We start from the raw sequence: 14,160 nt of genomic DNA, 5'->3' as shown, positions 1-14,160 counted from the left end.
TAGTAATAATGTCAATATAAATTCATATAAAAAATTTAAGTATACTTTTGAATATTTTTTAAGATTTTTGGCAAGGTACAGTTTCCAATTAAACTATAACATTCCATGGATGTAAAGATCCAAAAAATTTTAATTAAGTTTTCAAGAATAACAACAACTATTTTGAGATAATTATGAAAATAATACATTTAGAAATTTTTTAAATATAAATATTACAATATATTTTTCTTAAAGTCTGATGGTCAATTTTTTGATCATTAAAAACATAAGTAGCAAGCGCGCACAATGGTTTATATATATATATATATATATATATATATATATATATATATATATGTATATATATATATATATATTCTGAGAAAATATTTTATTCTATTATGCATAATATCTACAAGTAAAACAACTTGTTACATTCCGCCAAAATCCCAAAATGCGCTCAATATTACAAATAAATATTTAGTATCGTTTAATACAATCGTTTTTACTATAACGCATATATAATTTAATATTCATGACGTATAAAAAAATAATTAAAAATATAAATTGAACATTTAGTTAATAAAAAATATATATAATATATTTATTAATTCAATATAAAATTTCAAAAAATTAGAGTATTAAATATCTACTATGATTATTATATGTATATCATTATAATATTAATGTAAATTCTTGATTACAATAAAATTAATAATGCGTTATAGTTGATTCGACTGTAAAAGCGATTTTTCACTTTGTATTATTGCCATGCAATACAAAAGCAAAATAGATATAAAACTAACTAGTTATGTAATTTATTTTTCGAATTGATATTTCGATGTATTTGATACAAAATTTTGGTAAAAATTATATAGAAATTTTCTATGCCCCTTCGTTTGGGTGATTACATATCTCAAGTTTTTTGAAAAATATATAATTATATTTTCACTTTTGTACGTTTTTGATATTATACATTATCAATGAAAAATATATGTAAATATTACTGTAATATATGAAGTATGCTAATAGTTATAAAGAAATGTAATTTAAATATAATAGTTATAAAAAATATAATTAATAGGTAAATTTCCAATGTGATGTTTAAATAAGTGTAACATTTATGTGTTATAAATATCGTAATGTATCATTTATTACACTGAACTGCAAAATTTCAAACATTTGCAATAAGAAAAATTTATCTTATATATTTTTTTGCAAAAATGTAAATACTGTGCATTTTATTAAGTAAGTTATACGAAATAGGTATGTGCATTGTGCTTTACTTTGTATAAAATTTATATTACAAATAAATATACCAATGTATTATATAAATACGCATATATGTATATATAGATACAATTTTTTTTCATATTTATGTGCCATTTTGCTTAATTAATACTACATAAAATTTTTATTTGTAAAAAACAATATAATTTTATTAATACTAAAATATTAAAATAATTTAAACAATGTCAAAAGAAATAACGAGGTGTGAAAAATTTATTAAATAAAATAAACACTCTCTGAAGTTTTATTTATTGTTTATATTAATAGACTACATTATTACAATATTTTATGTAAAATATGTTTATATACAAATATACAATATACAAAAGGCACAATATATCTACATTCTTTAGATCATGTACAAAAAATACAAATAAAATTTTAATATACAAATAATTATCAATAACAATAAAACAGTTCCATTGTCGTTCATTATAAAGTAAAAATAAAATTTTAATTTTTCAGAAATATTGCGCTTCGTATATAAAGTAATTTAAATATCATCGGCAAATATTTTGCAACATACATGTTTACTTTATCAATTTATTAAAAATTGTTCTACTTTAATCAACATTTATGATATATACCTGCAATTTCTATTTAAATAAATTTTTTATCTACGATAAAATTTATGCATACCGTTTCTTTATAAATCATCATAGTTGAAAATGCGATTAAATGCTTTTTTTCTTTTTGAGCGTAATTTCTAGTAATAAACATTTTAATAATTTCCATTAGATTGCTATTATTTTAGCGTATTATTATGAATAATATTATGAATAATTTAATTAAAAAGATAAATATGTAAACAAATAATTTCATAAACTACACACAAAGTTATCTTATAATTTTTTGTCGTTGTAATTACTATTTATTATACGAATGCATTTTCATGATTTGAGAATGTAGGTATGCATGTAAAAGTACCTAATGTAAATATAATTATAAATCATAATAGATTGTTTTATACACGCGCGCATGTGTAAAACATTATTGTATTATTATTAACAATATAAAAATTATAGAAAATGTAAATTTCATTTTTTTCATATAAATTGAAATGTATAAAATTAATTCATTTGAATAGATTAAAATAATATCTCTGCATTTCTAAGATTATAAAAATCATTTTCTATTTAGTTCTTACGAAATTCTATCACAAAGTTAATTATTATATTTTTCTCAGTCCGCATTATGTTTTATTAAACATGTCACATACATGTATGATTCGCGGTATTTTGTCATTTTTTTTTTATTATTATACAATAATTTAGAAGAAAACTTACATGATACATAAATGCAAAATAATTGATATAAAATACAAAATTTGTTGTTAATATTATTTTTATATTTCAAATGAATTTATAAAGAAATATATTAAAGTTTTTATTATTTAATTAAATGTATATTATTGCAAATTGTGCATATTATGAGAAGTTCAAGTATCATGAAAATTTTCCATAAAATTTTATATATCATAATTATATAGATTCACAGATAAATTTTTAATTGATGAAGTATCAAGAGTATATTCTCCTATAAAATATTTCTATAAATAATTGCTCTCAATGAATATCAATCGATAAGTTCTACATACAAAGAGACAATTAACCTGTGTAAAACCATATTTTAAATTTGTTAAAACAATGCTCATTTGTAATCGAGCAATAATTATATTTCTATATTATAAAAATGTAATATAATTTAAAAATACTCTAATATTAATTAAAACACCTGATTATCTTTATAGGAATGTAAAATTGTTAGTTACGAAAATATACCAATCAAATTTTATATTAATTTCGCATAATACAAATTATACGATAATTTCATTTCTTAATAATTTGTATTGCTATACTACATCTAAATTCTTTTTTTTTTTTTTATATATATATACAAACATAACAAAATATTAATTTTGACTAACTTCAGAAATAAATGATTCATGTAATCTTCTTAATATCTTGAACTTCCAGTTTTTTTTTCTTTTTATAAAAAATGATCAAAACAAAGATTTTATGTAATAAAAAAAAAATATGAAATAATTGTATACATATGTATGTTTTTAAAAATGGATATATAAAGTTAGATGTTATATTAAACTAGTGAAAATAAATTATATAGACATTAATTAGTTTTAAAACTCTTTGGTTTCACTATAATAATTATTACATAAAATCCTTGGTTATAGTACTGCTTGTAATTGTTTTTCCAATTGAAAATGTTATTCTCTATTATTAGAAATATTTTAATTACCTAATTTTTATAATGGAACATTTTAATCAATTGTTTATCTTCATTTTTGGTTTAATTATTTCTTTCTAATTATTTTAAATAATACTAATACAATGTCATATAATTTACAAAATATATCAAGAATCAAGTATTTGTTTTTACGAAAGAAAAAGGCATAATATTAAGCTATATGTTATTAAACATAAATTTATTAAACATAATTCTTGAAATTTGTCATCCAATTAAAAAATCAATTTTATTTCAATCTTTATACGTGAAAAATAATACTGATTAGAATAATTTTTTCTTGAAAAGAAAATATTGAATATCATCACTATTAGAACCAAAGAAGAAGAAAACAAAATATTGTTTAATTATTCAACGAGAACTAAAACATCAATTATTATGATTTTTCTGTGTAAAATTTGTACACAATTTATTATAGAAAATACTGAAAGTTTACAATACAAATTGAAAAATTTATACAAAAAAATAATGAACGAATAGAACTACATTAATTTATATGATTGCTCTTTGTTTTTTTTTTTCTCAATTTGTGATAACAGAACAAAACTTTAATTTTGCAAAATACAAGATAAAAAATCAAAAATATAAAAGTACAAAAAGTTATTGAAATGTTAGAATACTGTATATAATTTTTTAATCAAATTAAAAGAAAAAAAATATATAAAAATATTAACAAATTTTGCAAACAGTAATTTGAACACAAACTGGTTAGTTTCATTTGGTTTATATGGCTTGGATCTAGTATTTGGTTTTCTTGTTATTAATGTTCAGTGTTAACAAAGATATATTTTCAAAGATAGATTAATTAATAATTAATTAATAATTAATCCTAAGTATATAATAAATTACTTTTATGTTTATAAATACTGGTTATTTAACCAGTATTAATATTATATGATTTAATATAAAAAAGAAGCACTGGATTAAATATCTGTACAAAATAGAAAAATCTTAGCTAAACTATTAGCAAACTGATCTTTTTTATACAAACATGTAAAACCATTATTATCGACAATGTATAGAATACAAGATACTATGTACAATATATTGTATATAATAGTCTTCTTACAACCCTTTAGTAATCAATATTTATCAAAAAGATGGAAATATATTATCAATATTTATATGCGTATGTATATATATATATATATAATGTATAGAACATTAAAAAATTTTCGATACATGTTTTCATTAGGCAGTTTTTACTTTTTCTGTTGTATAAAACTATTACGAAACTATACGAAACTGTTTAATTTGCCGTTATAAACGGAAATAACTATAAGATTTACATTAATACAATATATATATAGTATATATTGTCTTACCAGAATATTCTTTCGTAATCGACACTTTAATACTTCTTTGATTACAATTTCACTTCACTATGTATCAAACACTAAATGTTGAATGTATATTTTTGAATCAAAAGTCATTTCACTTTTTTTATATACATTTATCATTATTGGAGCATTAATGATTCCAAATTTCTATGTAAAATTGTATCTTTAACAGCATTAAATACAACTTTTATGTTTTCTGTATCTACAGCAGTGGTAAAGTGATGAAAAAGTGGTTTTCTTGGATCCCTTTTAACTGATATAAACATTTCAAGTATAAAATTCTGCACATCCTTCATGGAATGTGAATCTCCTGTGAATTGTGGAAAGTACCAACGAACATTTGTATCAGGTGATCTTACTTTTTTGTCTAACAAATCAGTTTTATTTAAAAATAAAATGATAGATACTCCACAAAATATCATATTATTTACTATTGTATCAAATATATTTCTTGATTCTTCCAGTCGATTAGTTCTTCTATAACATTAATAAATATATTATATAATGATTTGATTTTCTTATCATTCTCATTTTCTAAATGATATATTTCAACTAAACATACCTATCTTCTAACAATACTTGATCAAATTCAGATGATGAAACAAGGAAAAGTATAGAAGTAACACAATCAAAACATTGATACCACTTCTGTCTTTGAGATCGTTGTCCTCCAACATCAACAAACAGAAATGGAATATTATTAATTTGTATGACAAATTCTGAAATTCCTTTAGTAGCTTTTCTACAATGTAAAATATCTTGATGGGTAGGTACATAATCCTACAAAAAATATTTATAATGAATAAATCATTTATATAATAATAATTTAATAAATTAAAAAAAAAGTTAAATAATAAGAGTAAATAACATTACCACTCTTGCAATTCTGTCAAGATTATCTAAGAAATATTGAACTGAATCACTCTGAAAAAGAAAAAGAAAGATTCTCTTTAGAATAAATAATATAATAAAATATAAAAGTAAATTTTTTATAATTTCATCATTTTTTATTTAATGAATTTAAATTTATATATTTAATTATTATGCATTACAATAAATATTAAAATAACCATTATCATAATATAAAAATATATTTATTAGTTATCAGAAAAATATATCTTACTAATTGAAATTCTCTTCTCCTATCAAAAGCTTTCTTGATTGATGCATCTTTCCACAAACTTTGTAAAGCTGGTACATAATGGAGAAATAATCTAGCATCCAATACCATAGTATTTTCAAATTTCAATAATTGATAACCAATATCATAATTTTTAGCATTTTCCCATGGAATATTCAATTTATCACGAGCATCTACTAATACCTTCATTCCTTTAATTATATTTTGATAAATTACATGTTGATATTCCTTAATTAATTCAGGCTGAAACAAATGATTATAATAAATGTTAAATTTAAATAAATTTTTTGTTTGTATTTATCACTCATTCAAAAGTATGAAAAATAATCTAAAAAAAGTTATATTTTCAAGCTTATCTTTTATAAATAATTATTTTCATTTCATATACTATAATAACTAAGTTCAATGATTAAAATTGCTATAAATAATAAAATAAACAAAATGATATGAATTTAATTGTCTATATTTAATAAATTTTAATAATATTTGTAAATAAATTTATAATTATTGAACAATGTAAATAAATAAACAGAAGTACAAATTTATTAAATATCTTTGTTAATGAAAACATGATAACAAAAACAACTAAATCTTCATATTCAATAATTAGATTTTAAAGAAAAATATAAATATATATTTATTTTTATTTTAAATTTAATTTCTTTATTCAAATTTAATTATCTAAATTACATATTTTAAAAAATAATAATTTATAATTATAGATATTTAAATAACTACAATAACATTGAAAGAAGTTTAGAAAATTTGTTTTTTTAATAAATAAATTATATACAATCCAATGTAAAAAGATTAAAGAAACGAATGAAAACATACAATCTGATATTTTAGGAAAAAGTGAAATTGGAAACGAAATTGTCTTGCAACGAAATCAAGAATGTCTTACCTCGAATTTAATTCCGTGAATAATTCGCATCTGTTTGAGGAATGTTGATTTTCCGCTCTCGCCTGCCCCGAGGAGCAGCAGCTTAACTTGTCGTCGAAAAGTTTGACGATCTTTCTCCAGCATTCGATCGATTTCTTGACTTTTGTAACGCTGCTCAATCTCCTCGGGGCTGAACTTGAACCGTAGGCAACAAGTACACGACCACGTTAAGGATCCCGCCATCTTGCTACCCTGCTACCCTCCTCTTCCTTCCTTCCGGCGTTTCTTCCGTGTCAGGCTGTCCTTCCGAAGGAATATATCCTTGATTGTCCAAACACCACACATACACACGCAAGTCACAGACCCGTACACGAGTCTGTATTCGCGAAGAAGTATCGTAACGTAATGTGCGTATTAAACGAGCCACCCGTGAACAACCTGTTCGTAATTGCACGGGATCGGCGCACGTCGCGATTCAGAACCGCATTTTTCACCTAGGCGTAGCCGGGGAACGCAACCACCAAATCAACGTCAATACACCTCGTTGTTCAACTCTACACGATACTCCACACCTACCGTTAATCACGAGACTCACACCGCTGCCTGCCTACGATCGTCTCTGGTTCCTTGCGGATTGAACATGATTAAATAATCGTTCTAATTACCGAGTAAAAGAGCTAACTGGCGTATCATTCTCATCGCGCTTTATTCTTGACTACGAGGCGACCCTTGTCACCTTTCATGTAAACTTTCTTTTTTATTAATAATTATATCACCACATACACACACTTGTATTCTTTAATATCAAGACAAATGTGCAAGGGTTCACCTATGCCAAACTACATAATAATAATGCGGGGGAAGAAATATGCGAAACAGCGAACGGGAAAATGTACTCCCCACCACGACATATTTGTTGTGAGAGAGAGATACTGCCTCACACATACACATATACGGTATACACACGGTTTCTGACACCGACCGAAAGCACACCTCCCGGTTCGACCGCGTGATCGGTTTTGCGCGCTGTCATTCGTCGGAAGGCTTTCCTTTTTTTCTTTATTCTTGTCGATACTGTAATGCACTACGATGACGATTCCTCTTGAACATCGTGCGTCAAGGATTACACAGTTTTGGTTATGTGATGATCAAGAAAGTATTCATTTTTTTCATTTATCCTTACTATCGTCAGTTAACAAATCTTTTTACCTTGTATTACTAAGTTTTATCTTCTGTTACTGTAAGCCGGTTTTTCAATAATGTAGGAAATGATAATAAGGTGATAGATTAATGAATATGATAAATATCGATATAAATTACTAACCAATCCCAGCAATTTATGTTTGAGCACAGATGAGGTATAGAATAGATTTAATATTTAATGAGACTTTGTGTCCTATGTTCTGAAATACCGATCGTGCAAAAAATCAGAATATTTGATATGTCGACTTATAAATGTAAAAATTATATTTAATTTAAAATCATAAAAAATTGATAAAATCAAAGATTTTAAATATATATGTATATGTACATATATTAAATTATATTCATAGATCTTTTAACCACTATGAATAATAAATTCATATATAAATAAATTATTAATGAATTAAAAATTGATTAAAATCACTTTAATATTAAAATCATAATATTGCAAATTGTAAATATTTATTTTTTTTTATCAACTTTCGATTGTTAATCAAATAATCATTTTTAAAAAAAAAATTTGATTAATAGAATAAGTATAAATATGAAAAATAAAAGAACGAAGATAAAATAAAAATATTTAGTGCCATCTTCAAAGATATAAAATAATAGAACAAAGATAGAAATAGAATTAGAATTAATTTTGCTACAAAGATATCTTTTCCAAAACATTCAAGAGATGACATTGATCTTCAATTCTTACTCCATTATTTTTTAAAGAATGTCTTTGGTACGAAAGATATCTCAAAAGATGGCACTAGTGATCAATTCTTATTGTATTCTCTTACTATTTTTGTCTTTTCTTTATATATTTCATTTTCAGTATTCTGGAGATAGTGCGGATTTCAATATTCTTATTTCAATATTTCCTATTTCTGTCCTGGAAAAAGAATAGACATAGAATAAGAATTGTAAATCAGCTTCATTTTTCGAACAATTTTAAAATGTCTTTGATGATATTTCTAAAATGACAATAATTTTTTTCCTATTCCTATTCTTCTCACACTTTTATAATTGCTCACATGATTACAGATGAGATACGGAATTCCAATTAAATACATTTTCATCCTTTTTTTAAGATTATCTTAATTTTTAAAAAATATAAATATTACATTTTTGACTTTACAAATATATATATGTATATTTTGTAAATATATTCAAACTGTTGTCATATGCAGATGGCGTAATAGTAGATAATCAAAGTTATTAAACAGTACAAAAGATATATACTTATTTTAAACTTTAAGTAAATGTTTATGAAATAAACATGTCATTAGCAGATGAATTACTAGCAGATCTTGAAGAAAATGATAGCGACCGTATTGCAGAAGAACCAGAACCGGATTTTATTCCGACTTCTGTTTCTAAAACTATCGAAGAAGGTTAATCTTTTTCAATAACTATATTTTACAATAATACAGTTATTTATTATTTTCTATAATAATATAGTTAACTAATAAAAATAGTTAAATGTTAAACATTATTTATTTTTATTATTTTTTAATTCAATTGCAGAAATAAAAGTAGCATCTGTAAGAGAATTAGCAAAACTTCGTGATTCTATTCAATTACAAAAAGTAATGTCTCAAATAGAAAAATACAGCAAAATTCCTAGAAAATCAGCAGATATCATTGGACCTGTTGAATCCGATCCAGAATATCAACTTATTGTTGAAGCTAATAATATGGCTGTAGATATTGATGATGAAATAGGTATAATAAAAGTAATTTTTTTATGATTATTTAATGTAATATAATATATATATATATATAAAATTTATATTTTTTAGCTACTATACATCGATTTACAAGAGATAAATATTCTAAAAGATTTCCAGAATTGGAATCTTTAGTTGTTGGTCCATTGGAATATGTAATGACAGTTAGAGAACTGGGAAATGATTTAGATAGAGCAAAGAACAATGAAACATTACAACAATTTCTTACTCAAGCAACAATTATGGTTGTTTCAGTTACTGCTTCAACAACACAGGGGTAAGATTTATATAAGAGGAATATGATAAATTTAATATAATATATAAATGATATAAGTAACTGAATAAAAGTTTCCAATATTTTAAATTACAAAATTATTTTACTTTAGACAATTATTAACAGAAGAAGAAAAGGAGGCTATTTGTGAGGCTTGTGATATGGCAGTAGAATTGAATAATTGCAAATTAAAAATATTTGAATATGTTGAAAGTAGAATGGCATTTATTGCACCAAATCTTTCAATAATAGTGGGTGCATCTACAGCGGCAAAAATTATGGGTATTATATTATTGAATAAATATACTTTTTTCAGTAGTGAAAAATTGCATTAAACTTGTATTAATATTATCTTTTATTCTAGGTGTTGCAGGAGGATTAACGAAACTTTCAAAAATGCCAGCTTGCAACGTTCTAGTTTTGGGATCTCAAAAAACCACATTATCTGGATTTTCTCAAGTAGCAACTCTTCCTCATACTGGATTTATATACTATTCTGATATCGTACAAGAAACACCACCAGTAAGTTGATATTAAAAATAATAATAAATTATTTATTAAAAATTTTTAAAATATTTTTTATTGTTGTATATTTATTCTTTTAGGATTTACGAAGAAAGGCGGCAAGACTTGTAGCAGCGAAAAGTATGTTAGCTGCTCGAGTTGATGCGTGTCATGAAAGTACAGACGGCCATATCGGTCAAATGTTCCGCGAAGAGATTGAAAAAAAGCTTGATAAGCTTCAAGAACCACCTCCTGTAAAATTTGTGAAACCTTTACCAAAACCTATCGATCCAGGACGTAAGAAACGTGGTGGTAAACGTGTAAGAAAAATGAAAGAACGTTATGCTATTACTGAATTTAGAAAACATGCAAATAGAATGAATTTTGCTGATGTAAGCACTTTAATTTTTTTGTTAATCGCATTTCATATTTATATATATAATATCTATTGAGATTCTAATGGTTTTTTAGATTGAAAATGATGCCTATCAAGAAGATCTTGGTTATTCGCGAGGAACAATTGGCAAAGCAGGAACGGGTCGTATCCGATTACCGCAAATTGATGAAAAAACAAAAGTACGAATATCAAAAACACTTCAAAAAAATTTACAAAAACAGCAACAATGGGGTGGTAGTACAACAGTTAAAAAACAAGTTTCTGGTACAGCATCAAGTGTTGCATTCACTCCATTACAGGTAAAAAAATTAATTGTAATATAATGAAATTGTCGCAATTAATAGATTTTTGACATTAAATGAAATACATATTTATATTTATACATATTTTCTTTTTTCTTATCTTATAGGGCTTAGAAATTGTAAATCCACAAGCAGCAGAAAAGAAAGTAAATGAAGCTAATGCTAAATATTTTTCAAATACAGCTGGATTCTTAAAAGTGAAAAAAACATGATAAAATTGTACATAATGTAAAGTATAATATATCATTAATTAAGTAAATTTTAACTATATATATATATATTTGCTTTTATAAAAGTTATACACGTTTTATTTATATATATTAATGTATTCTTATATCATTGAAATAATAATGAAATTATAATTATTATAATATGCATTAGTATTAACTCTATTACAAATTAATTTTTTTAATGTAATAAAAAATATTTTAAAAAATTATAAAATATATATATATATATATATATATATATATATATATATATATTTCTCTGCTTTTAATATTAAAAATAAAACTGACTATATTTATCCAAGCATAATGTGATTAGAAAAACTTCATATTACTATGTGGATAACTTTTTTAAAGCGTAATTAACACATTTACAATTTTTTTCAATCTTTTGTAAAAATTATTAGTCATCAAAAAAAAATAGTTTAATTGATGTTAACAATATTGCAACAATATCCGTTAATCAAGAATTGAATGAATATTTATAATAAAAATATGTAGTAAAGATATGTTGCTTAATAAGAGTGTAACCGAAAACAAGTATGTCATCGTAAGTTTATGTCTATATACGCAGACAAGTTACAAATATGATAGATGACAGACGACCTGGTAGTGAACTGATCATAAAAATAAACAGTGCGAAAGACGTGGTAACTGAAGTGAAAAGGTAACGTTGTCGTGTAAGAAACTTAGAGAAAGAAAGATAGCTATACACATGTGAGACGCATGGGAGAGCGAGAGATATGCTCGTGGTAGCAAAAGATAAGACAAGGATAGAGAGAACACCGGGTGGAACGAACGGCAAACCAGAACTGGGTGTCGTAAGGTAATCGTTGAATGCTTTGAGTATTCGTGTGTGTTCTGACTTCGGTTCTCATCTTCTCTCAAGAATGCATATATTATGCGAAGTTCCACGTTGATCATGTGTTTCACTCAACGTTACGCGGGAAATGTGATTGTGTTTTTATCGTGATAAGGAAAACATAAAAAAATATTGTGACAAAGTGAATCTATATTTTTGTTGTGGATCTATCAAAATAACCGCCGACGAAGGCATAGGTCCTGCCAATCATTATGGCGAGTTTTAAAGATTTAAAGGATGATTGGTTGACATTATGTCAGGATTGTACTGATTGCTGGACACCTTCCGGTAAGTCTACTTTTTTTTAAATTTATCATGATTATTAATTTCGAATTAAAAATATATCTCGAATAACTTTAAAATAAATAACAAAAAGGAAATCGTTTCCAAAATATTTACAAAAGTTTTCAATTTGACCTTGACTGGCAAAATTTATTTCATATTAATGGAATTATTATAAAAACGATAATTAATATAAGCAAATATTACCGATATTATTTACCATGATTAACATTATCAAAATGTTCAAATATTTTTCAATTTTTAAATATTTTTACATTTCCGATTGAATATATTTTTTACATAGAAATTCTTTTCTTTGATCTAATTTAAAGTTTGAGTAATAAAATGTTGTTATATTTATCTTTACATGATTTATATATATATATATATATATATATATACATCATAAAGTTAAGAAAAAAAGAAAATGAAAGTTATCTTAAATTTTTTAATTTATTTAATTAAATTTTTTAATTTATTTCATGTAAAAGATATTTCATAAATAATATGTTTTTTTTATAAATAAAAATTTCGATAAAAATATATATATATATATACATACATACATACATACATGTGCACATAGATATACTATTAGAATCTATGATTTTATATTATTTCGATTAATAGTGTAAAAATAATATATGAATATTACTCTATTGATTATTCATTAATTCTCACATAAAATTTTTCTACACAATTTATATGAGATATCAATACATAATAAAATCATGAAATACTTATCTATAGATAAATATTCGCGGTTAAATATTTTCTATATCAACTACAATCTGCAATTAATTGGTTAAGTAGCGGTAATGTATACAATCTTATATTACATTTCTAATCTAATATAATATTCCATGATTATTATCAATGAAAATTATGATAAGTTTTCAATTAAACTCTAAATTCATTGTACAAATATATTTCACAAATTTTTATTTCGTAATATCTATTTTTCTAATTCGTAATTTCAATATAAATAATAATTCAGCTGAAGTACATTATAAATAAAAATTCGCAAACATTTGAATATTAGTGTAATACTATATTCTTTCGATGATATTCAGAAGACATATAAAATAACTATAAAAAAAATGATATAAAGATTGTTTGATAATTCTTTTAATGTATATAACTGCAACAGAAAAAGATTAATAATTAATATTTATCTTCCTATTTATTGTATGTTATAACATATCGAAATGAAAACAATTAAATGAAACATAAGAATAAATGCTTAATTTTTTAATAATAGAGTTTTTATCTTTTATTTGAAATAGTATTAAATCATAGCATGATGCAATGGTATTTAATTTCGATGAAGTAATGAAACTTGAACTATGTTCAATACGTAGAGTTCACAAGTATTTTGTATTTTATGTTGCTGTCTAACGCGTGATTATGTAACAAAATAAGGTGTATTAGTTATGCGAATACTTTCTCGCATCAGCAATTCGCAATTCTATGCAACATTATACGAGAAAGCGATG

The 14,160-nt window shown here is 23.8% G+C and overlaps 3 protein-coding genes across 5 annotated transcripts in view; 2 read left to right on the top strand and 1 right to left on the bottom strand.

The window, feature by feature from the left end:
* Positions 1–4,297: 4,297 nt before the first annotated feature.
* Positions 4,298–7,857, bottom strand: cta (Guanine nucleotide-binding protein subunit alpha cta). Its single transcript, XM_003690910.4, has 5 exons — positions 6,917–7,857; positions 5,995–6,255; positions 5,745–5,795; positions 5,434–5,651; positions 4,298–5,348 (listed from the first exon to the last, which is right to left on the bottom strand). Exons 1-5 carry the CDS (start codon positions 7,136–7,138, stop codon positions 4,991–4,993), a joined length of 1,110 nt encoding a protein of 369 aa, XP_003690958.1. The 5' UTR covers positions 7,139–7,857; the 3' UTR covers positions 4,298–4,990.
* Positions 7,858–7,969: 112 nt separating this feature from the next.
* Positions 7,970–11,664, top strand: Prp31 (pre-mRNA processing factor 31). Of its 3 annotated transcripts, none has more exons than XM_086908231.1 (9): positions 7,970–8,051; positions 9,379–9,480; positions 9,614–9,811; positions 9,889–10,093; positions 10,203–10,372; positions 10,455–10,612; positions 10,696–10,986; positions 11,066–11,290; positions 11,401–11,664. In XM_086908231.1, exons 1-9 carry the CDS (start codon positions 7,985–7,987, stop codon positions 11,503–11,505), a joined length of 1,521 nt encoding a protein of 506 aa, XP_086764357.1. In that variant the 5' UTR covers positions 7,970–7,984; the 3' UTR covers positions 11,506–11,664. The 3 variants fall into 3 exon arrangements, with proteins under 3 accessions (XP_086764357.1, XP_086764358.1, XP_003690957.1); XM_086908232.1 differs by having other exon boundaries at positions 7,993–8,174; XM_003690909.3 differs by lacking the exon at positions 7,970–8,051 and having other exon boundaries at positions 8,905–9,480.
* Positions 11,665–12,325: 661 nt separating this feature from the next.
* The window catches only part of centrocortin (cerebellar degeneration-related protein 2-like), a 34,529-nt gene continuing 32,694 nt past the window's right edge, over positions 12,326–14,160 (top strand). The window contains exon 1 of the mRNA XM_086908230.1: positions 12,326–12,670. Within this exon, the coding sequence (XP_086764356.1) occupies positions 12,595–12,670 (76 nt within the window). The 5' untranslated portion in view covers positions 12,326–12,594. The remainder of the gene's footprint in view (positions 12,671–14,160) is intronic.

Source organism: Apis florea, unplaced genomic scaffold (genome assembly GCF_048593485.1).
Source record: "Apis florea isolate Af1SG1 unplaced genomic scaffold, ASM4859348v1 contig_3068_pilon, whole genome shotgun sequence".
In the NCBI taxonomy this organism is placed as follows: domain Eukaryota; kingdom Metazoa; phylum Arthropoda; class Insecta; order Hymenoptera; family Apidae; genus Apis; species Apis florea.
The sequence above is the reverse complement of the archived record's forward strand: the minus strand, read 5'-3'. Positions and strand labels throughout refer to the sequence as shown.

Coding starts and splice junctions, on each gene's coding strand:
- cta (XM_003690910.4), bottom strand. CDS start 7,138: ATGGCGGGATCCTTAACGTGGTCGTGTACTTGTTGCCTACGGTTCAAG. Junction 6,256..6,916: donor TTCACGGAATTAAATTCGAG/GTAAGACATTCT, acceptor CATTTGTTTCAG/CCTGAATTAATTAAGGAATA. Junction 5,796..5,994: donor GGAGAAGAGAATTTCAATTA/GTAAGATATATT, acceptor TTTCTTTTTCAG/AGTGATTCAGTTCAATATTT.
- Prp31 (XM_086908231.1), top strand. CDS start 7,985: ATGACGATTCCTCTTGAACATCGTGCGTCAAGGATTACACAGTTTTGG. Junction 9,481..9,613: donor TTCTAAAACTATCGAAGAAG/GTTAATCTTTTT, acceptor ATTCAATTGCAG/AAATAAAAGTAGCATCTGTA. Junction 10,373..10,454: donor TACAGCGGCAAAAATTATGG/GTATTATATTAT, acceptor CTTTTATTCTAG/GTGTTGCAGGAGGATTAACG.